Source organism: Anolis sagrei, chromosome 3, assembly GCF_037176765.1.
Source record: "Anolis sagrei isolate rAnoSag1 chromosome 3, rAnoSag1.mat, whole genome shotgun sequence".
NCBI classification, from domain to species: Eukaryota; Metazoa; Chordata; class Lepidosauria; order Squamata; family Dactyloidae; genus Anolis; species Anolis sagrei.
The window spans coordinates 158705334-158730723 of record NC_090023.1 but is presented as its reverse complement, the minus strand read 5'-3'; the positions used below and the strand labels follow the sequence as shown (position 1 = coordinate 158730723).

The following is a 25390-nucleotide window of genomic DNA, read 5'->3' as shown; positions in this document are numbered from 1 at the left end:
CAGTTCCTAGAATCTGAATATCTTATGCAGCCAGATTTGATAAACTTCCACAGTAGAGGTGATCATGAGGACACCGGCTGCACATTTGGGAAAATAGTGTAATCTAATAGAAGAACAATGCAAATATATAGAGTATGACCTTCGTATCTGGGAAGGATACATTTGCAAGCTTCGTATGGATCTATATAACCATTGATAATAGTGAATCCTATTGTAATGAAGGATTGCCAGTTGTGCTGAAGGTCTTAGATAATATTTTGTTAGAAGCGGATATGTGAAACTGCAGGTGTTGGTCTCAATGATACAAGGATCATACTGTGTTATGGATGTTTTAGAAAGAAATTGAAATGGTGTTATAGGTGTTCTGGACTGAAATTGAGAATCTGTTCCCTGATCAAAACTATTATTGACTTTCTCAGACATTTTTGGATCCTTTCTAATCACAATCCTCTCCCTTCTAGTCAGTATTGTCTTGTGCTGACCCATCTGTGGGTCACAGGTAGTTTCATTTCATGCACATATATTTATGTGTCTTGATATGTAGAACAGTTAAATAAGCAAGCAAACAAAAAAAGTAAGTCTCTCTTCTCACACCACTTTTGGTAAGTAAGTCACAGTGCACAACATTTTATATCTTCTATGTATACTACACATGCCAGGGTCTGATGTATTAACTACGATGGTTACCAATAACACCAGAATAGAGGTTCGACTAAATTATACTATACTTCAACACACAAGATTGCTTGTAAGCTTGCTTTTTAAAAATATCTTGTCCACATACTTTCTTTCCTTGGTTCTATACCAACATACATTTTTGATACCATATTTCCTCTTCAACTTTCCCAATACAGGGAAAACCAACTGATCCCTAATCCAGCTAAAACACAGACATGTGCCTTTCACCTTAAGAACAGACAAGCATCCCGAGCTCTGAGGATTACCTGGGAAGGAATCCCACTGGAGCATTGCAGCACACCCAAATACCTGGGAGTCACTCTGGACCATGCTCTTACCTACAAGAGGCACTGCCTGAACATCAAGCAAAAAGTGGGCGCTAGAAACAACATAGAAAAGCTGACTGGCACAACCTGGGGATCACAACCAGACACAGTGAAGACATCTGCCCTTGCACTATGCTACTCTGCTGCTGAGTATGCATGCCCAGTGTGGAACACATCTCACCACACTAAAACAGTGGTTGTGGCTCTTAATGAGACATGCCGCATTATCACAGGGTATTTGCGCCCTACACCACTGGAGAAATTACATTGCTTAGCCGGTATTGCACCACCTGACATCCGCCAGGAAGTAGCAACCAATAGTGAAAGGACCAAGGCAGTGACATCTCCAGCTCATCCCTTGTTTGGGTATCAGCCAGCACGTCAACGACTTAAATCAAGAAATAGTTTTCTTAGATCTACAGAGACACTCGCTGGAACACCTCAGCGAGTGAGAGTCCAAAAGTGGCAGGCCCAAACCCAGAACCTCAATCCGTGGGTGACTCCCCCTTGGGCACACAGAAGACTGGGCAACTTGGAAGGCGCTGAACAGACTGTGCTCTGGCACCACGAGATGCAGAGCCAATCTTAAGAAATGGGGCTACAGGGTGGAATCCACGGCATGCGAGTGCGGAGAAGAGCAAACCACAGACCACCTGCTGCAATGCACCCTGAGCCCTGCCACATGCACAATGGAGGACCTTCTTGTGGCAACACCAGAGGCACTCCAAGTGGCCAGATACTGGTCAAAGGACATTTAATCAACTACCAAGTTTGCAAAATCTGTGTTATTTTTATCTGTTTGTTTGTTTTGTTCTGTTAGAAATGTAATACAATTGTATGGTTGCTGATGACACGATAAATAAATATCCCAATAATTTGATATAATAGAATTTTTCACATTCTTTCTGTGTAAGACATTGCTTTCTTCTCCTACTTGAAATTCCCACAAATCCAACAAATGGAAACATTCAGTGGTTAAAATACTCATAAATGCTGTAAACAACAACTTTGCAGTGCATAGGGAGCAGTTCTATCTTTCAATATAAAGAGAACTTGACTTCCCACTTGTTTGAAAGAGTTTTATGCCACTGATCTGGAGCATGAAGTCTCCTAATAGATTCACAAATCAATCCTGAATAACATTGAGTGTGTGAGTCAATGAATTGTTCTCTATGACAAGAATACTATCTGGTATTTTCTGGAGGGCTTAACAGGAAAAAGAGCTGCCCTAGATATAGTCAGGCCTCCATTGCCACCACAAAGGGTTTGGATTTAGAATGTTAAGAGGTAACACAGGTCCAAGTGAAGTCATAATAAAACTGGGAGTACTTCAGACAATGCAATGAGTACAGGCAGTTCACAAGTTATGAGCAAGAGGTTTGTTCTCAAGTTGAATTTGTATCTACTAGAACAGGTACATTTTAAGTGAAACCATCTATAAATTTTGGATAGCACAGAGAAGGGCTAACACCCCTGTAGTATTTATTTTTCTGTCTGTGCTCCAGTTCAGAAGATTTCACCTGACTTTCTGTACCTGCATTTTGAAAAAAATTGCTTGTTGTGGAAACAAGGATCAGTGAGAAAGTCTCAGTGGAGATACCCTTTCCCCATGATAACTCTTTCAGGAGTGAATTTCCTTTCTTAGGGTTAGATTTCTCTAACTTCCTGTTGTCTCACCCCAGTACTTAATATGTAAGTTGTAAGGATTCATTTGTAAGTTGAATGTTTTCAACACGGGGACTACCTATAACTAGATTCTTTGTAGGATGAGAAATGAGATTTTCAGGTCAGAGGGTGTGACCTTAAATAATGGTTGAGTCTCAACACCTCTCATTCTACCAAGAATGGTCTTCTTCTCTAGAAACATCATCCCAATAAAAACTGCTGGCACTTCTATGAAGACAATGTATATATCTCCCACGTATAAATTCAGTATAAATTCTGCTATGCTGCCTGTTCCTTGACAGAGGGCAGATGAATGTTGTCTGGCATATTATCTTATATTATTTTTAAAGTATTTTCATTCATCTCACATGAAAGCTACAACTTTCCAAGAAACAAATTTGTATAGCAAAGAAATGCCAATCTGTCAGTGAGAGCAAAGGGTGACAAGCTTATTTGCTCAAAGGAGACAGTTTCAATGGCAGCACCCTTGTTTATATATGTATGTGTGTTGTGTGCAGGCTACTATTTTCTCTCCAAAATGTCCTGAATGATGATCACAAAAGGAAAATAACCAGGAGGCAGCTACCAGATCCCTTGGTACAGCTGACCAATGTATGTCTAACCACTTTAAAATGTTTAGAATAAATAGCAAGTAGATCCAACTGGGAATAATAACATTTTCATTCAATGGAATATCAAGAAAATGCAGTCAATTTGATCAAATTGTCATTCACATCACTATCAAAATATTGAGGCATTTCAATATTTGTATGCTGAAATGAATAGCAATGACGACGACAACAACAACAGCAACATTTATTTCTTACCAGCCTCTCCCCATGGATCAAGGTGGTGAACAACAATGACATTTATTAAATTTTATTAAAATTTTCAGTCATTTTTTTGGGAGTGGTACCCCTATATTTTCATTCTATTTCATTTTCTTTAATAACATTCTTGTAAGCATGTTTCAGCTCAACCAAATCTCTGTAGAAGGAAAGATTGCTGGCCAAGCCAGCATGCTCACATTGGGAGAAGCTTAAAATTTTGGACATGTTGTTTCACAAGTTGTTGAAAAAGATACAATGATCTACTGCAATCCTAAATGTGCTTACTTAAATGTCCCTTTGAAATGAAGGCATACCTTCCAGCTCTTTTTAGCTTTTCTTGTCTTTTTGCTCATGTCCTCAACATAACTTTATACTGCATCCAAACATCCAAGATCTGCCCAAATTACAGCAGTCATGTTTCACTTGGGTCATATCAATCAATTTGCTTAAAAGTCTGCATGGTATCAATTTTTTCTCTCTCCCTGGGCTGTATTTGAGGCTAGATCCCCATATGCTAGTTGGGGCAGTTCAATTTCTGAAATAGATCCAGGACTGACCAAATTTCAATGGTCCACATTTTGAGACTGTTAGCCATGGTCTCTTTGATACTTCTTTGTTATATCTGGAGTTTTGTGGCAGAAAAGTCAAGATTTTAAAATATTTCAGATTGGATTTTTAAGAACTGAAATTTCTTAAAACAAATGTTGCTCAAAATCAGAACAAAATCATCTTGGCATATCACAGAAAACTGACTTTGTACCAATAATATGGATAGAAGTTAACAAATTTACATCATGCATTGTCACAGCGCTATAGATGAAACAATTCCTTAGTGAAATAGGATATGTCTCGTCATGCAGTACAAGCAAATGACTGTGAAATACTGGTATGAAATAGAGAGCATGTGTAGCTTGTGAGATGATGAGACATTGGTACAAAATACAAAAGAACAGACCACATCATGTCCCCGGAGATACACCCACATACTTGACATGCAGCTTTTGGAGCAGGAATACGCATTAAACCTGGAGTTGATCAGATACTGCATTTCTCAATTCAAACTTCTGCTTGAGCTCTGACACCAGGGCGTTGTGTGACATGCAAGTGGTGCCTGCTTTCTTCTTCAGCTTGCTTACAACCTTGTCAGGGCTCAATGATCCTGATACTGTGGGCACTCTCCATTCAGAGGCATGAGTCTTGAAAGCTGAGGCCGGAGGCAGGGCCGGAGCAGTAGGTGGTGGTGGAGGTGGTGGCACCTGGAAGTTGTTATTGCTGTTCTCATTGTGCAGGCTCTTGGCATCCTCTTGTACTGTAAACTTTTCTGCAGCACTGCTGGACCTCTTGAATTTCAGCCACTCCATCCTGATTGTCCTGGGTTGATAGTTCTGCCTCTTTTTAATGATCCGTCGCACAGGCATGACTTTGTTGGACCTTTTATTGCGCCAGAACATGGCAGTGGAGATCAAGATGGTGATCACCACCATCACCCCCATGACACCAGCTAGCACTCCTAAGGCTTTCATGGGGTTATCTTTTGTTTGCATCAAAAAGGCGGCCATAGGCCCTTTGTGGAGAGTCTGTAAAAGAGTACAAAGAGAACATGTGACTTACTCTGGGGCAAAGACAGAGACAGCATTTTCATTTGTCCAAAATATGTGACAACCAGGGTTGACCACCATACCCACACACTGTCTCCAATTTGGCATTTGTAATTCAGGTTTAATATCAAAAGGCTAAAGGCAATGCTCCCACAGTATTGAATTGTAGAAATTAAAGAGTGGAGCCTTTCACCCAGGATGTTGCAATAGTTTTGAAGCATTCATATGCAAGAGTTTATAATCTGTTCTTTGCAAGTGGAAGAAAAACCACTGGAGCCCCTGTAGTGTACAGCCAAGGGAATACAGTATCTATACTACAAATTGGTTTAACAATTACTTCCTCTTCCCATGGCAACCTGGGAGCTGCTGTTTTGTGAAAAGGGAACTTCTCACAAACAGTTAAAAATGCTAAACACAAAGATAAACTATAATTCCTGGGATTATTTTAAGAGAAGCCATCTCTCTGAGATAATTTTAGAGGACCCGATATACCAAAGGTGGTCGTTATTTCTTTGAGGTGCATTTTAGAATTCCCCCAAAGTAACACAGCATTCTCAGAGCAAATATTAGCAGCAGACTTCTCTCAGCTGAATATTCAATAGAGTAAGTTTTCAATTTTCAATTTTGAGAGTGTTCAATCAGTTTTGAGGGGCAGAAACTGAGCATGCTTTCTAGTACTCTTTTACAGACATTACAAAAATAAAACAAACTGTTCCATCATTCTGAGGTAAAGAAACAGATTTGAATTAAAAAATTGTTTTCTAAAAAATTCCAAGAGTTAAATAAGAGGTAATGTAAGTTTTTATATATGGCATATTGAGGACAAATGAATAAACAGTTCATTTAGCAGTTTAGCACACAGTATGCCGTGGTGGTCCCCGTTTAATTTTCCTGATTTTAGCCAGAGGATGAAGTCTGGATTTTTTCACACTTTTCCAATACATGATGGTGGAGATCATCATGGTTAAAGAAATGGTGGAAGCGATGCCACTCATGCAAATCCCAAATATTGTCCATGGACGTCTCTTGAGGCCCAAGACATAGGATCTTACCCTTGATTTGATCTGAAAATGTCAAAAATAATAATTATAATCAAACAGCCCACAAACTAAAGTTGTATTCCCCACCCTCTTTTCAGTGTAGTTTTGCTGCTGAGGAGCTAATTGATATGTCTAACCCTTCATGAGAAAATTGATGGGAGAAAGGGGAATTATTTGTATTACAAACTTATAAACTACCTTTGGAATACTGATTGAATGTCTGAGGTTGTTCATAATAAAATAAACAGAATGATTAGATGACTAAAGGAAGGAAATACAGAATGAAAGAGGGAAATACAGAAGATAAGAAGAGCTACAATCTTCCTAATTATGGCTTTGTGGGTATATTGTATAGCAAGGGTGGGCAATTGCAGGGGGTTCATCTCTCCCCCACCCCTACCCTTTGGTGGGCTAAACTGTTGTGTTTCAGGAAACTGAAAGTGATAAATCATCAACTCCTGTTGCCATTTTCTTTTATTTGACTTTTTGGAGGGTGGTGGTTGAAAACTAAGTACCTCACCCCATTGACCTATTTTCCAGTCCACTTCAGGCTCATTTCAATGATGGAAAGGCACAAAGCCCATCACATGATGTTGAAGTACTTCCCACCATCATGTGTTCCCATCCATCATTGAAATGAACCTAAAGGAAGGAGCTCCCACTACTGGTGAGTAATTGCCTTGTGAGCTGCTACTGCAATTTGATCCTCTCTTTAAAGCTAAAAACATGTGGGATGGGAAGGATCCTTCCTCGTCCCATTTTGTTGCTGCAAAGCCAGAAAGAGCTGCTGCAGACAGGGAGAACAGTTTGGGGAGAACAGTTTGGGGAGGCAGTAGCAAAGGCAGCAAAGAAAAAAGAGAAAAAGAGAGGTTTTTTGGCTGATAGAGAAGGAAGAAAAGCAGAGAGGACTTGACAAGCCTTCCTCCATGTGATAAATGTGAAGGCGGGCAATAAGGGGTCAAGAATGCTTCAAGAAAACAGTGGTATAGGAAGAAGTAAATGTTTCACTGAACGATTTGCAATTGAAAAGCATTATTGCCATTGCTATAGGGACAGACCCCCACGCTTCTCTACAAATCTGTAAGTCCATGTGATGAAGTCCTAACTCACACGTTCACTGATGGTTTTGGGGTGTTTGAGGATGTGCGACTTTTTCTTAATGTGGAGGTTGGATTTTGCAGGCTTCTGGGAGGCTTCAGGAATCACACAAGGGCTACATATTGTTTGCAGGCCACCATTTGCCTATCCCTGAGTCTTTTTGGAGAGAGGGGGTGGGATATATTGTAAATAAAGCTATTGTTAAAGTTATTATCCTTGCAGCACAGCATGTGCAGGAATGGTGCATTTTTGGGTACACCCAGACCTGATATATGAAACTTTTTTTTTTCACCTGGGGATTCCTGAGCCTCGAGACAGAGCTGGAAATGGAGTGTGAACTCTAATAGGCAGATAGTATTCATTACTTGACCAGCAAAACAATAAAAAACAGGCTTCTGTTATTGATATTGCATTTGGGAAAACCAGAAGTTTCTTGTTGAAAAGGTTATTAATATAAAGCCTACATCAAATCACATAGCACATCTCTGCAGTATTTACTTATTTACTGTATTTATACTGTGCCCTTCTTGCTCCGAGGGGAACTCAGAGCGGCTTACATGCACCACTCATTTTTAACATCTGTGTGTCCTTTCTTACTTCCTATTAGGTGCTACAATGGTGGAAGCATAATGGGGGGGGGGGGGGATGCCCAATATGTTTTGCTCCCTGAGTGAAAGAACAAGATGATGGTATTGTATATAATGGGTGAGTATACTGGCTGTTGATTTTCTTCAACACTGCTAATGGAAGATCATCTCCTATCACACACAAGAGTGATAGCTTAATGTAGGGATGTGAGACAACATTGTATTGTCGAAGGCTTTCATGGCTGGAATCACTGGGTTGTTGTAGGTTTCTTTGGGCAATATGGCTATGTTCTAGAGGCATTTTCTCATGACGTTTTGCCTGCATCTATGGCAAGCATCCTCAGAGGTAGTGAGAAGACAACATTCTTTTCTCAACCCCTTGCTGCTATCTCCCAGCATTTGCCACCTGAGGTAGTAGCTACCTCACTTTGCTTAATTGTAGGACTGGTCCTGGTAGCAGTAAGTAATTACAGCAGCACAAAGGATTGAAGCCTTAGAACAGTGGTTCTCAACCTGGGGTCCCCAGATGTTTTTGGCCTACAATTCCCAGAAATTCCAGCCAGTTTACCTACTGTTAGGATTTCTGGGAGTTGAAGGCCAAAAACATCTGGGGATCCCAGGTTGAGAACCACTGCCTTAGAACATAACCAAGTCCAAGTCAATGGGAGTGTTTTCCCACTGATCATCAAGGTTTCTGAGATTAACTGGTAGCTGGAGTACAATTACTATATAGGGACTTTGAATAAGATTATCCCTGATGAGCTTTACATTCTGCATACAAAGAAGTCTATGCACAGAAAAGCACCATATATATATATATATATATATATATATATATATATATATATATGAATGACCAGAATTGTTTCTTCAGTTGCTTTGAATCCAAGGAGCATTATAAGAATTCTATTGACCAATAAAATTAGATGGGACTGTATATAACATACTTATGCAGGTGTGTTGTTGCTACAGCAGCCATTTCATTTGAAATCTCTTTTCTGTCTGTATTGCTTGGGCATAAAGTTAAGAGCCTTAAAAATATGTCATCTGAATGCCATCTAAGGGCCCATCCTGGCGGGCACAAAATGCGGGACCTGTCTCAGTTTTTACCGAAGGTGTCCAAACAACTCTTTTGGTATAAATGAATTAATTTAGAATTTATTCTGAATTAAATACCTTATTAGATTTGGGCCTTTCTGAAAGGCCCAGGTCTAATAAAGTATTCGGTCTGTGGGGACACTTTCGGGGTTGCAGACCACAACACTGGGGGTCAGACTCCACAGCCATCCTGCACATTTTGGGTTCACTCCTTCTCTCCAGCTCCTGATTTTCCCCTAAAACTTACTAAAAAGGTCCCTTGATGTCATAAAGCCTCTCCTTGCACCCCCCTGGTATGAAAAAATGATGACTGAGGAGACTAGTGGGTTGGGGGAGAGAAAGATTTTCTTCCTCATCCCTACCATCTCCTCTGGTGTCATTTTCTCATACCAGGAGAATGCGAAGAGCTGCAAGGGACCTTTTTTAGTCAGTTTTACAGGGAAAATGGGGGACCGAGTTGGCTTCATTCCATCCCAATTTTAACCACCCCCTCCCCCTAGGGAAAGCCCAGAGTTTGGGTGGGTGGGTGTAAACTAGAGCCTGCACCAAAGTGGATTATTTTTACCCACTTTGCCACATCCTAAAAAATCCCACTTCACCACCACAAGGTGACATGAAGGTCTATTTTAGATGGATTGAAAAAAAACCAAAAACCCCATTACCATTCATGCCATTTTCTACCTGACATGGACTTGTGCTACGAAAAGAGTAGGGATTGGTTTGGCTAAGCTATATCTCCCAGGTTTCCCAGAGGCTTCAGCATCTTTTTGGATAGATTGTCTGTCAGAATCTAAAGTGTACTGATACAGTCATTTTGATTGTAAGTGCAGATCTGGCTGAGTGGCATTTATGCTTAGAGTTTGGGGAAAAATTCCCCTCTCACCCCATGGTTTTGAATATCTATATTCCAGTGTGCCTTCCCAGGATAAGGAATCTCCCAGCAATATGTCCTTAAAGGCACTTTATTAATGATCTAGGATTGTCTGCACGTCCCATCCCTCTCCGAAAACTATATCCTAGCCATATTTCACCTGTTCATGCACAGCATTATCTTTAAAATTTAATTATTACATTTGGCCCAGCCATAGGTTTTTTAATGTCATTGTGTTACTGTTAATGTTTATTGGTTATTTTTTGTTATGAGTTTTATTTTATTGCTGTATTATTGTTGTTATTGTTTGTATTACTGATGTATTGTGGGCTCAGCCTCATGTAAGCCACACCGAGTCCCTTGGGGAGATGGTAGCGGGGTATCAATAAAGATTATTATTATTATTATTATTATTATTATTATTATTATTATAATATACATGAAAATATTTTGAAATCATAGTATTTCCTAGATAGACACAATCTATTGTGAAAACCTCCATCTTTGAACATCAAGTGAATGTGGGACTGCCTCTGAAGATTGTCTAGAATCTAAACTTAGTACAAAATGCAATTGCATGTCTAATAACTGAGACCCTATCTGACAGTGCTTGAATAACTGTACTGGCACAATACAAAGTTTTGATGCCCTCCTTTAATACATAATATGATATGAAGGATGAGTTGACCCCACATCACTGGTGTAAATCCTCCTCTGGCTTCTCCCACCATCGGATGTGAGGTCAATAGCAACTGTATGTAAGTGCTTCTCATTTGTGAGATACATATTATATAATTCTCCTTCCAGAGTGTTGCAGTTTTAACTATCAACAATTCTCTATTTTCCTAGTCTTTTTATAACATGAGATATTTTATGCAGCTGCATTACATAATACTCTTTTATTGGTGCATTTTGTTTTAGATATTTTTGTTTATTTTTTAATCATTCTCAAAATATTTCTTGAATATATAATGAACTGATGAACAAACAAATAAAGGAAGGAAACTTATTAAGTTAATTGAACCAAGAATTGAACCAAGTTATTACCATACCTGCAGACAAAATAATATCTCTATGAGGTAGTGTGTGGCCACTGCCTCAGGTGACCAAATGGTTTTGGGGAAACAGTATTCCTTTAATATTTTGTCTTGTTCAGGATTGAGACTCAGAGGTGGGAAATATGTAGCTCTCTAGCTATTTTGGGAATGCAATGATCTTCACATGACCCACTTACTGTGCTGGGTGGAACTGATGGGATCTGGTGTCTGCCAGCATTTGGTAGGCCAGAGTCCCTACTTTTGGTCTGTTCATGACTGTCAACCTTACTAATTCCAATTGTAATGGCTTTTTACATATGGCTTTTTACATAGTCAAGTAGAATAGTTCTTGCAGGGTATCAGGAACCACTCTACTGGTTCCAGGCTACAGAACAATCCTGTCATAAAAATATCTGTATTCATGGTCAGATGGAATTAAATAGCCTATGTTCTTTGGCACATAGAATCATAGAATCATAGAATCAAAGAGTTGGAAGAGACCTCATGGGCCATCCAGTCCAACCCCCTGCCAAGAAGCAGGAATATTGCATTCAAATCACCCCCGACAGATGGCCATCCAGCCTCTGCTTATAAGCTTCCAAAGAAGGAGCCTCCACCACACTCCGGGGCAGAGAGTTCCACTGCTGAACGGCTCTCACAGTCAGGAAGTTCTTCCTAATGTTCAGATGGAATCTCCTCTCTTGTAGTTTGAAGCCATTGTTCCGCGTCCTAGTCTCCAAGGAAGCCGAAAACAAGCTTGCTCCCTCCTCCCAAAATTTTGTTTTGTAATCGATGGCATTTTCCAATAATGAATCCATTAAATTAAAATACCTGGGGATTTTTTTTAAAAAATCACTGCATTGTTCCAAAAGCAACAGATCTTTAGAAGGATGACGGCACCACGCCTAGCCTCAAGGCATCCATCTCAAAGGGAGCAGCCTCATGCTAATTGTGGTGGTAAATGTTAATCAAAAATATGGCTGTTTAATTACTCAACGTGATTAACACTGCTGGGCACCTCTAGTTATGTTGTCAAAGAAGCTTTTGCTTCAAAAGGAAAAAACAGTGGCTCGGTCTGTAGGCAGCAGAGGGGTGGGTCACATACAATGAAAGAGGAACAGATGCATTCAGTGACAGCCTGAGTACATAATTCAAAGAAGAGGCCTCATTTGCATGCTGTTGGTTTTGATCATGCTATTTCCATCTGAAATGATTCTCCAATGACATATGCTGATCTTTTTTTTTGCTTCTGAAAATGTTTAACTCAGCCTTAAAGAGAGAGGTCACGGAAACATTCATGCCCCATTGTTACAAGGGTAAATGCAGTTGCCATGAAGGTACAATAAGAAGGCAAAAAGCAACAGGACCTCATCTAGAAAGTCAAGAGACTGAAGATTTACAATCAATTTTTCAAGCTGGGTTGTTGTAGGTTTTTCTGGTTGTATGGCCATGTTCTAGAAACATTCTCTCCTGACAACAACCCAGTGATTCCAGCCATGAAAGCCTTCAACAATACATATTTTCAAGTGACTGCTGAGGAAATTACAAGCAATATATTGAAAGCTAGGGTGTAGGAACATCATGCGAAGCCCTGAAGATTTTAAGTTCTAGGGATAATAAAGCTTGGGTTGGGGAAAATTTTAATCTCTTTCATTATTCATTTGCAAGTATTGTTTCATTGTTTTGTTGTTTTTAAATTGCTTGTATTGTTGTTGTTATTGCTTGTATTGTTGTATTTTGGGCTCGGCCTCATGTTAGCCGCACCGAATCCCTTGGGGAGATGGTAGTGGGGTATAAATAAAGTATTATTATTATTATTATTATTGTTGTTGTTGTTGTTGTTGTTATAAGTTTTAATTAATACAAATCAGTATTTAAAGTAGATTGCTTGATGGAGCCCTGGTGGCTGCTATTAACAGCAATGAGATAACATTTTGTGGGGTGGGCTTTCATGAACATGAGTTTCATTTGTCAAATTGTACCACCATGTCTGGTTCCTGAAATTGGGGATGATGCCATGTGAACATGGCAGCTCTGTCCTCAGGAAGTAATTGGAGAGGTGCTATTTAGAAGGTGGGCATGGTGGGGGGAGTGATGACTAGCCCCCTAACTTACCTCCTGACAGGCATGTAGCCGGGGGGGGGGCTTGAGGGGCTTCAGCCCCCCCCCGAAATTCTCATGGTGGTTCGCGAAAAGGCCTTACTGGTGCATTATTTAAACTTTTATGTTTATTCATATCATGATCTGATCACCATACTCAATATATCCCATATGCATGGGGGTATTGGGGTAATGATACAAAAGGTTTGCTAGGGTAGACCCTCTTTCACTCAGACTCAGCCCCCCCGAAACTCAGCCCCCCCCCCAAAAAAACCCCCTGAAAATTTTTTACCCCCCCCCCTGAAACGAAATCCTGGCTACGGGCCTGCCTCCTGAAGATCAGACTGCCATATGAAAGTTCACAGGGCAGTCCCATCTTTGGGAGCAGGGTGTGCCATGTGTGTTTCATTCAGTACCTTGCTTCATTTCCCTGGGCAAAACATACACAGGAAAAGGAGAGGAGCAAGATCTACAGCAGTGGTTCTCAACCTGGGGTCCCCAATTATTTTGGCCTACAACTCCCAGAAATCCCAGCCAGTTTACCAGCTGTTAGGATTTCTGGGAGCGGAAGGCCAAAAACATCTGGGGACCCCAGGTTGAGAACCACTGATCTACAGGATATGTGAAGTGGTGGCAGTGCATGGGGTCTGTTCTCCCTCCTATTTTTCCTGGGATCACAGGAGGTAGCTCCTCCCCGTCTCCAAAGACCAAAGTTACATCACCTCATTTCTCCCTCCCCAGAGATATTGACAGTTTTCAACTTCTTGTGGGGGGAGGGGGGAGAGTGTAGGCCAAGAAAATTGAGGGTCTCACTATAATCATATATGAAAGAAAGGTTGATTGATTAGAAATATCTCATGACGTTTGAAATTGTAACCTCACAGATCTTGTTACACAGTTTATTCTAGTTTATTCCTCCCTCCACCAAACCCCAGAACAATAATGTTTTATAGGCAGGGATAACACATGGGGTGGACATTTTGCTCTTCACCTACCATCTTGACACAATTCATTCTTTATATATTTTATAGACTGCTAAGTAACAAGAAAGCCAGAGCATTTTCTAAGAGACCTCCATCAACAGCAGCATTCTGCAATCACTTAAGCGATTTCTAAGCAATTTTACAAAAACATACAAAATTTTACAAATTTTACCATGTTATTATAGTTCAAAGGAAATGGTAGTCAAACCTGCCTTTTACAAGAATGCTAAGCAAAGGGATGTTGTAGTCACCATAACCACCAGAAATGGAAGTAGATCCAGAAGCATCCTAAAATTGAGAATCTGCTTCTATAGCAGGTACCTCTCTTCTTTCCCAAGAAGTCATCTCTAATCTGAGATCAGTTTTCTTACTGACCAACATCATTCCCATCTTGTCCAGGTGGCTTGCCAACCCATTTTGTGGGCTATTAAAGGCACCGGTTATCTCCACTCCCTTCCAGGATTCAGTTGACAAATATAGATAGAGTTCTATTGTCACCCTACACCACTCTCCCAGCCTATGAACAGCGTTTCTCGGGGATTTCATCCAGATACATACAGATATATATATATATATATATATATATATATATATATATATATATAAGCACTACTTTCGGGAATCTATCCTTCAAGGAAGACCAAAATCAGCAAAAAAGAAAAACCACTTGCAATATGTCCAGCTGATTCAGAAACATACCATAATGGTACTAGGAGAAACTAAATACTATTGGAAAGAACCAAGAGGATACAACCTATCTAGTTCTTGTTGCAGATCATTAACCACGGTGACCAAGGCATTGTGAATCCTCAAACCAGAGGTAAATCTAATTATTAAATCCTATTAATATTGCATCACTGTAAAGGGAAGGGGGACACTATCAGCTTCCCAGTTGAAAATATTCCCTTCTTCCTTTCAACCAAGAATCAATATACTTAATATATTTTCTTTGGTGCATTACTAACTGCATTTCGTTTTTCAGGCAAAAAACTTGCTCTCACATTTTCCCCTAGTGTGCTGTCTGCTTACCTCTTCTGTGATATCAATCTTCAGGACAGCTGTGGTGCTAAATGAAGGAGAGCCGCGATCTTTGGCTTGAACTACCACTGACCATATGCAATCTTTGTTATTGGTGATGTTATGAATGATGTCCAAGGATCTTATGTAGGATTTCAGCTTTATTTCCCCAGTGTTTTGGTCTATATCAAACACATTGGCTGGATCTGCTTGCATAATGGAATAATCGACTATGTTATTGGGTTCTTCTGCATCTTGGTCTATTGCCTATATTTTTGTGAGGAATGAGAGGAAACAAAGAGAAAATGTTATTGAATGTCAATTTATTTTAACAAGAGGAAGCAAAATAATTCAGCTGATAGTTATGGAAAGCAAAAGAATTCACCTAGTTTATGTTCTGGATTTAATTTTTTTTTCCATTTCTAAAATGGTTTTTGAGAATTTGGTGGTGGTGGGGAAATAGAGGCATATCTTAATATTTCCCTAGGTTAAACTAACATTTTTTTAAAAAAATGAAAAATTGTGCAGTACTGATTTACACACACACATTTATTTATTTATTTATTCATTCATTTATTTACATTATTTATATCCCGCCCATATCAGCCCGCAGGCGACTCAGGGCGGTCTACATATCAGCAAAATTCGATGCCATCAATACATACATTCAAAAAGTAAAAACAATTAAGTGCATTTAGACAAAAAAGACAGTGCAATAACAGTTTAAAAAGAGCTATATCCTCTCATTCCAGTCCTCATCCGTTTCATCGTCTTGGCCATTCCGGAGTCATTCTCCATCTCAAGCTTGACTATCTATTCAGTGGTTCCGAAAGTTTGCTCGAAGAGCCAGGTTTTTACTCTCTTCTGAAAAGTCAGGAGGGAGGGGGCTGATCTAATATCCCTAGGCAGGGAATTCCACAGCCGAGGGGCCACCACAGAGAAGGCCCTGTCCCTCGTCCCCGCCATATATACACACACTGAAGAAATGGAGCCAGCTATCATTAGATTTGTTTTTATAAAGAAGGGGAAAGGAATAAGAGATCTCATTTTGAAAAGCTAAAGCCACCAATTAAAGATTGATTCTCACCAATCCACATAACCAACCTATCCTATCCTATCCAATTTATCATCAATCCACTCCTTTGGGCTTTATGCAAATCTATCATTTTCCACATTACCATATCAACATCAACATAGCCAAAATAGCATTTCTGATTAATATGCTTTTAATAATGTTGTGTATTGTATTGTCTATGTTTTTTAATTGCTTGTATCAATGTTTTATTGCTTTTGTTGTTGCATTGGGCTCGGCGTCATATAAGCCGCACTGAGTCCCTTGGGGAGATGGTAGCGGGGTACAAATAAAGTTAATAATAATAATAATAATAATAATAAGTAATGGAATGCACAATATTAAAGTTTTTTCTCCTAATCCCGCATTTCTACTATCCTTCCCACAAGGCTTGTGCAATTTAGCTGGAGGGCAATCCATTTTTGGTATCCAAATTTTGTTGGATATCCAGATCCATTTTTGGGAGCCTCCTGAAAATTGGCTAATGGGGAAAGATCCGGGAAAATTCGGCCCATTGGTGGGAATGGGGAACTTATGAGGCTACCCTTTCCTTTCCTGGGATGATTTCCTTTCTTCCTTTCAAGGGAGTCCGGGTTTGAGCAATGTTTTTTTTTTTTTGTCATGTTAGGAGCAACTTGAGAAACTGCAAGTCACTTCTGGTGTGAGAGAATTGGCCGTCTGCAAGGACATTGCTCCGGGGATGCCCGGATGATTTGATGTTTTTATCATCCTTGTGGGAGGCTTCTCTCATGTCCCTGCATGAGGAACTGGAGTCGATAGAGGGAACTCATCTGCCTCTCCTCGGATTCGAACCTGCAACCTGTCGGTCTTCAGTCCTGGCAGCACAGGGGTTTAACCCACTGCGCCACCATGGGCTCCTTGAGCAATGGTGTTAAGAAAGCATCCTTCTCAGTACCTTTTCCTCTTTTCCTTTCAAGGGAGCCTGGGTTGGAAGAATGGGGATAAGGAAGCACCCCTCCTGGGACCTTTTTCTTTCTTCCTTTCAAAGGTGTCTGGGTTTGAGCAATGGGGTTAAAGAAGCACCCTTCCTGGGCTCCTTTTCTTCCTTCATTTTGAGGGAGCCTGGGTTTGAGGAATAGGGTTAAGGAAGCATGCACTACAAGCTCCTGAATAGAAAGGAAGAAGTTGTGCCCAGCAGCCATGTGGGCTGTTTCAGGAAAAAAAACACATGGTGGCTGAGCCTTTATCATTACGGTTGTCTGAACAAGTCGGATTGGCTGAAGGGAACAGACCAAGCCGATTCCATGCACAAGCATACTTCTCGCTTACTTAACCTGAATGACTTCATGAGTCAGTAATTGTCAGAAAAGCCAGAAACAATAAAGCAAATAAACAGAATTGCAGAAGACATCAGGTGGTAAGAAGACTTTCTCTGTCCTCCAAATCTTCATTCAATTTCTTTGAACTATATATACCTCCCTGAAAATATTTCACTGGCTCTGTTTTTCTCTTACTCCAATGTCCCCTAAGATCTCTCTGTTTTCCTTAAAACACTGCTCTGCCTTTGGGCTTTTACAGTTAAAGAAGTGTGAGTTCTCATGATAAAGCTCCTTGAGTTTTGCTATTTTCTGCCTGCTTTTATCACCTCTTCATTTACCTGCCCTGTCTTCTGAGGGGCTATTTCTGGCTATTTCATGTATTGGCCCTAGAGCTTTTCAAGGGCTTTTAAAACTATGACATGGTTTGTTGAGGTGACTCTATGGTTTGAAGGGCAAGATTTCTCCTAAGTTCTTTTTTTAAAAAATGGAAAAGTTATAGTATAGAAGTGCCATTTCACTATAGTAAGTATAGTACTATAACTCAAAGAAAAAGTTAAAAGAAAGGAAGTCACAGAACTTTTTTGTTCTATGTATTGTTGAAGGCTTTCATGGCCGGAATTACTGGGTTGTTGTAAGGTTTTTATGGCCATGGTCTAGAGGCATTCTCTCCTGATGTTTCGCCTGCATCTATGGCGAGCATCCTTAGAGGTAGTGAGGTCTGTTGTAACTAGGAAAAAGGGTTTATATATCTGTGGAATGACCAGGGTGAGACAAAGGACTCTTGTCTGCTGGAGCTAGGTGTGAATGTTTTTTGTTCTAGTTGGTATTGGAACTACAAATACCACCACCACCCCCCAGACAGTGAGAATAAAATGTTGCACCCTATGTTAGGAGTTGCCAAAAATCCAAACATAGCTACATTGTTTGGATATTTTAAAACCCCCGAAGAATTATGATAAAAATATGGCATGCCTCAATACATTTGTCTGAATTGGAGGACTTGAAGGACTCTCTGTCTAGCTCTGTCTTTCCATTTCAAGGTTTGTTCTCTTTGTCCACTGGTGCCCTTTTTCTCTCCCTTTCTTCCTCCCCAAATGCAGGTTTCAGTGTTTCTATAGACATTTTCCCTTAATATTTCCACAAAAATATACAGAAGCCCTATCACGACTTTTGCTCCTTGGTTTCTCTAAGGCAGAATAAAATAATTAAAGGAGTTAATAACCATACGGATAAGTTCACATATAACTGGATGTTAATGAAAACATATTATTATGAAACATGACTTTACAATGAAATGATCATAATGATACATGCCAGCACATATACTCATGAATATAAGTATCATGGATCATGACTCACCTCTACTTTCACCGGCGATCCAATAATCATTGTTTTTTCCTGGATGTTCTCATTGAACTCTGGGGAGTGGTCATTGACATCAAGCACAGTAATAAAGACTTCTGCTAAGCTGTACTTTCCTTCAGTATCTTCTGCCTTCACATAAAAGTTATATTTGGAAATGACTTCTGCATCTAATGTAGCCCATGGCTGGGTGTAGATAATTCCAGTGGATGGATGGATCAGGAATCTAGAAAACAATATACGAGGGGTATTTTTTAAGTAAGGTTCGTTTGAACATAAGTACACAACGAAAGTTTATTTCAAAAAAGTAAATTTATTTTCAGAAAGTACATACTTCACTCTATTTTTCGACATAGTTGCCAAGTTTGTTCAAACACTTATCATACCTCTGAACCAATTTTAAAATACCCTCTTCATAAATCCTCGCTTCAACTGAAGCCACCAAATCGTCTGTAATCAAAGAAGGGCGACCGGAGCGGTCCTCATCATGGACGTTGTCACAGTCATCTTTGAATTGTTGTACCCACTTACGCACTTTGCTTTCACTCATAACAGTATCACCGTACACTTCACAAATCTGTCGATGAATTTCTGCAGCAGGCAGGTTCCTTGCTGACAAAAACCGTATCACTGAGCGAACCTCACATGCGGAGGGTGAGTTGATAGTCTTAAACATTTTTAAAGCACAGAACAGAACCGTACAGGTTAGCTACAGAGCGAAAACTGCGCACAGTTGTTCCCGAGGCATGCCAGTACACGACGCATGCACTTGTTGCGGTATGCACGCGAACTACTAGTGTCTACAACAAAACGGACCTTACTTAAAAAGTACCCCTCGTAGAAAGTTCATCAACTACAAAGAAAAGAGTAGAAGGAAGGACAAATTCTTTGTCCAGATGGATAATTTTCAGAGCAAATTCTCCCACTTACTGCTACATTGGCTCTATTCCCAATAATGCATGAATAGTTGGAAAGTATTTGTTAATTGGTTTATTTACAAATTCCATTAGACCATTCTCTATAAAACACACAGTAAAACAGAATTAATTACTGGAATGCATCTGTTCAAAACAACATTTGATATTGATAGCAATAAAATACTTGTTTTAGAATCAAGCTGAACTCAACCATCCAGCATTTTCAGAAACTATTCAGAATACATTAAAATTTCAGGTTAAAATGCACATTGCACAATTAATTCTTTGGAAAACAAGCTAAGCAGAAGCAATACCAGGATTTAGAATTGCATATCTTCGGCCCTTCTGAATTTGCTGGGTATGTTGTTGCTGTTGTTATACCAACACAATGTATTTTGTGTTGTTTTATTAAAATACAAGTAAGTAAAATCCTCAACAACCTGCATTTCTCAACTTTCTTAAAAACTGCTCCAAAGTCCCTGTCCATCTAACTCACTGTAATAGAAAACCTAGCATTTATCCACAGCCCGATTACCAATTGCTTAAGGCAGTAGTTCTCAACCTCCGTATGTCTTAGAATAACTCCCAGAAGTTTCATCTATCATGCCCAATGGTCAGGGATTCTGGAAAATATCAGGAGGTCCAAAGGTTGAGAACCATTGGCTTAAAGGATGCGCGGTGTTGTATCTAAAGTCAATAATGGCTTTAAATCCAAATCCATGCTAGTCAATACTGCAAAAATCAGTACAACATTGATATGTTTAGCTGTAATGCTAAGTATTATACAAGTTCTCTTGGGCCTCTTTGTCTGGCAAAGAAATGTGAGTGGGAAAGATTTATTGCCTGTCATTTCAAATTGCGTATTTCTAATCCACTTTGGTTATATTTCCTGTTAACCATTTTTTGTAAGTGGGTGGCACAATCTAATAGTTTTCCTTTCACTGCACTGAAAGAAAACAGCACTGCACAGTTGTGGTGGTGGTGGTGGTGTGTATCTATCTATTTTCTGTTTGTGTGTATACACACATACACAGAGAGAGAGAGAGAGAGAGAGATTCAGTCATGCTCTAAATAAGATAAGACCGAGACATTCAGAATACCAGCATAGCAAACATGATACACACAATATTTGGCAGTTTTGTTAGTTTTATCAGCCCTCATTTAGAACTTCAAGGGGAGAAGACTTTATTTTCTTCTAATGCTCAAGCTAATGCAAAACAGTAATTGTCTGGTATGTTTGGAATGTCCTGTACTAGATATGCTGGAAATTTTAAAGTTAAATGCTTGTAATATTGAATCCTTACCCTTTCTAATACATGCTAATGGAGAAAGGGTAGAATGCATTTACACTTACTCAAATAATCCAAAGCATTGTTATCCTTCCCAAACAAATACAGCTGGAGGGATGGCATCTACACTTACCCAAATAATCCAAAGTTCTGTGGCCCGGAGCTGCCCCAAAGCAACAGGAAAGAGCTCCTGGAATCCTTTTGGTGTCCCGATGGTTGGCCCAGCTGAGAGTGCATTGTGGCTGCCACCATTAACTGTGCACTGGCCAAAAGCAGCTCTCTCTCACACCTCATCGGAAATTATGTCACCAGCAAGCATCTGTAAGGACCAGCTTCTGGCCAGCTACACAGTAGTAGGTCTGTTGGACACTGTATCGGGCTGGATCCAGCCAGATCCAACTGTTTACACTTCAAAAAAACTAGGATCACTCCAAAGCTTCTTGGAAGCTCCAACTGTACATGATGTAGATATCATGCGGCAATCACAGGGTGAGTCTGTGCCTCTCCAGAGAAGAAAAGAAAGTCTGTGAGAGTTCCAGTTTTTGTTCCTGTACAAACTGATTTTATTTTGCAATGTTTTCCTCATTGCAAAGAATTCTGAAATTAATCCCCTGCATAGCTAAGGATTTTTCCCAATCTCTAGGGACCTCATCAGATAGGCAAAATTGCCCATCCTACAACAGTTCACCCTCACTTCAGGCATGGAGCCTGCCAGATCCCATCAGGTGATGTCAACCTGCTTCCGATGGGGCTCTGTGCCTAAAGTGAGGGTTTTTTAAATTATTTTTTATAGTGTCAGAGGCAACCGGACAATTGTATTACATTTCTAACAGAACAAAACAAACAAACAGATAAAAAAACCCACAAAGTTTGCAAGCTTGGTAGGTGATTAAATGTCCCTTGACCAGTATCTGGCTACTTGGAGTGCCTCTGGTGTTGCTGTGAGAAGGTCTTCCATTGTGCATGTAGCAGGGCTCAGGTTACATTGCAGCAGGTGGTCAGTGGTTTGCTCTTCTCCATACTCGCATGTTATAGATTCCACTTTGTAGCCCCATTTCTTAAGGTTGGCTCTGCATCTCGTGGTGCCAGAGCACAGTCTATTCAGCGCCTTCCAAGTCGCCCAGTCTTCTGTGTGCCCATGGGGGAGTCTCTCATTTGGTATCAGCCATTGGTTGAGGTTCTGGGTTTGAGCCTGCTACTTTTGGACTCTCGCTTGCTGAGGTGTTCCAGCGAGTGTCTCTGTAGATCTTAGAAAACTATTTCTAGATTTAAGTCATTGACGTACTGGCTGATACCCGAACAGGGAGTGGGCTGGAGATGTCTCTGCCTTGGTCCTTTTACTATTGGCTGCTACTTCCCGGTGGATGTCAGGTGGTGCAATACCAGCTAAACAGTGTAATTTCTCCAGTGGTGTAGGGCGCAGACACCCCGTAATAATGCGGCATGTATCATTAAGAGCCACATCCACTGTTTTAGCGTGGTGAGATGTGTTCCACACTGGGCATGCATACTCAGCAGCAGAGTAGCATAGCGCAAGGGCAGATGTCTTCACTGTGTCTGGTTGTGATCCCCAGGTTGTGCCAGTCAGCTTTTGTATGATATTGTTTCTAGCACCCACTTTTTGCTTGAAGTGAGGGTGAACTATCATAAAAAGCAGTGCCAGCAACACGAGTGGGTTCCTGCGTTGCACAGAGAACAACAAAGCTGGGCAGTGATGCTTTCCCCCATGGGATGAGGTAGTGGTAATTTGGGCAAAGTAGGGTAGGGTTTCCCTGCAACCTCCACTGCATTTGCCACAATCCATGATGAATCCGCACTCCAGATCAGTGACCTCAATGTTATGAGGTCCTAGGTCAGTTTAAACCCAGTGTAATCTTAAATGACAAGTAGCTCTCTATGACTGTTTGCGTTAAACATTAACCCAGTTAGATACATTTGAAAGGTACCAGATAAACTCTGATTAAAAGGGAGAGAGTGGTGCATTGTTCAAACTTGGAGAGAAGAAACAGATTATAGTTAAGAATGAACCGCCATCATCTCTTAGCCTGACTTATACCACAGGGTTGTTGTGATAGCACAATGGGGAAGTTTAAAATACAGTCAAAGAAAAACTAGCTAATAAATCACATTAAATAATTTGGAGTAGTGGGAAAATTGTTTTGGCATGACCATGAATAGTAATGGCAAAATATTGGATTCTTCCCGTTCTTCTTCTACAGTAACAATAACAAACATCTAGGGATGTACAATTCATGCTGAGCAAAAAAATTCTTGTCAATAATTTCAGTTAAAGAGGGGAAGATAATGAGTCACTGTTCTCACTTTTTTATTTGTCAATGGCCACAACTGGTTCATGGTCCTGATTATAGCAGTATCCCTAATTACTTGTTTGCAAAAGCAAACGGGAGAAATGATATTTGAGAGCAGGAGAAAACTGAGGGGCATTGCCCTTCCAATATGAATTCTGCCTTCTATGGGGGCCTAGATAACCTAAAGGCACCATACCCTATCTGATAGCTAAGCAGGGCCATCTTTGGCTAGTACTTGGATGGGAGACTACCAATGAATACCAGGTTGTAAAAGGATATTTCAGAGGAAGGAATTGGCAAACTGCCTCTGAGCATTCCCCATCTAAGAAAATTCTGCAAAGTTCTTGGGGTCCCATAAGTGAACAGGTGACTTGAAGGCACACACACACACAAACACACATACAGCATTTGCCTTCAGTCCTTGCATTTCTAGCATTGGAAGAACTTAAAATATCAATCAAACATTTTAAAATACAGTTTAGGCATCTAAATAATATGAAGTTACTAAGGGAATTCAAAAACAGCAAATAAAAAGTAGTGTTTAAAATAGAGCCCTGTTAACTAGCATACATCATCTTTAAGAAATAAATACTGTGCTTGAATTGGATTCATCACAGAACTACCTTTATTCTTGTACTTTACCCACGACCTCTCAATAATATCCAAACTTGTTCTATAAAAAAATCATTAAGCTATCTATCTATCTATCTATCTATCTATCCATCTATCCATCTATCTGTCTGTCTGTCTGCAATACTTACAGATCTGCTCCTGTTCCGTATATAGAGTATTTTGTTTCACCCCAAAGTCCTGAATCCGGGTCTGTAGCCTTAAACACAGAAAGGAAGAAGGGATCTGATAAAAATGGAAATGATTCAACTTTCACATTGAATACTGAAGTAGCTGCACTGAGGATGGAACTACAATGTATAAATAACAGGGGCATCTCCCGGGGGGGGGGGGGGGACATTCTTATGGTCATTTACTAAGTCCACGGATATGTCACCCTTTTCTCCAGCTTAGGATCCAATGTGGCTGACAAAGCTAAAAGCACTGCCTGAGAGCCCACGTTAGGGACATTCATTCACTGATCTGTTTTGTGGCACTGGTGAGCAAGATGTGACAACAGTGCAATTCGGAGTTGAGACAGGACTTGGTAGGGAATCCTACTTCTGCTCCTCACATCATCGCCTGCTGGTAGGAGAGAGTTGTGGAATGCTACATAGATCTTCATATAGTGCCTCCTCCAATGTCACAGAACTCCATCTTTCAAGAATGGCTGATTGGCTTTTAAGATAGCATTTACCCGACCCTTGCTCAGGGTCAACCTAAGTCTGAAATGACTTGAAAGCACACAACAACAACAACAACAACAACAACAACAACAATCCTATCTCACCAGCCAAAAGCAGGCCCACACTTCCCATTGAAATACTATTAAGTTTATATTTGTTAAAATTGTTCTTCATTTTAATTGTTGTATTATTTTTAAGTGTTTTTTTGCACTACAAATAAGATATGTGGAGTGTGCATAGGAATTCATTCATGTTTTTTTTTTCAAATTATAAAACGGGCCCTCCAACAGTTTGAGGGATTGTGACCTGGTCCTCTGCTTAAAAAGTTTGAAGACCCCTGCTATATACATTGAACTTTACATAGTTTTAATCAATTTTATCAATTTTATTTTAATAACATTATTTTTCAAAAGTTAAAAATAGTGCAACATAAAAGTCTCCCCTGCAGGCAGTTACACATTCAAAGCTAGTTGAACAAAAAGGATCTTGTCAGTGAAAGGAGATTGGGAAAAGGACTAGGTTCGCTTTCTGTTTGAAAAAGCATTATTTGGTGAGTGTATTTCTGAGAGTGCCTTGGACTGCGAGAAGATCCAACCAGTCCATCCTCCAGGAAATAAAGCCTGACTGCTCATTGGAGGGAAGGATACTAGAGACAAAGTTGAAGTACTTTGGCCACATCATGAGGAGACAGCAAAGCCTAGAGAAGACAATGATGCTGGGGAAAGTGGAAGGCAAAAGGAAGAGGGGCCAACCAAGGGCAAGATGGATGGATGGCATCCTTGAAGTGACTGGACTGACCTTGAAAGAGCTGGGGGTGGTGATGGCCGACAAGGAGCTCTGGCGTGGGCTGGTCCATGAGGTCATGAAGAGTTGGAGAGGACTGAACGAATGAACAACAACAACAGATTCATATAAACTGCATGATAATGATTCTACGT

The 25390-nt window shown here is 40.2% G+C and overlaps 1 protein-coding gene across 2 annotated transcripts in view; it reads right to left on the bottom strand.

The window, feature by feature from the left end:
- Positions 1-3332: 3332 nt before the first annotated feature.
- CDHR1 (cadherin related family member 1) overlaps positions 3333-25390 on the bottom strand; it is a 97450-nt gene continuing 75392 nt past the window's right edge. The window contains exons 14-17 of one of the 2 annotated variants that reach the window (XM_060769005.2): positions 23919-23986; positions 18640-18868; positions 14941-15195; positions 3333-5076 (exon numbers count right to left, since the gene is read on the bottom strand). In XM_060769005.2, the coding sequence (XP_060624988.2) occupies positions 4519-5076; positions 14941-15195; positions 18640-18868; positions 23919-23986 (1110 nt within the window). In that variant the 3' untranslated portion in view covers positions 3333-4518. Of the gene's footprint in view, positions 6162-14940; positions 15196-18639; positions 18869-23918; positions 23987-25390 lie in introns of both variants that reach the window. The other variant, XM_060769006.2, reaches the window with a different exon arrangement.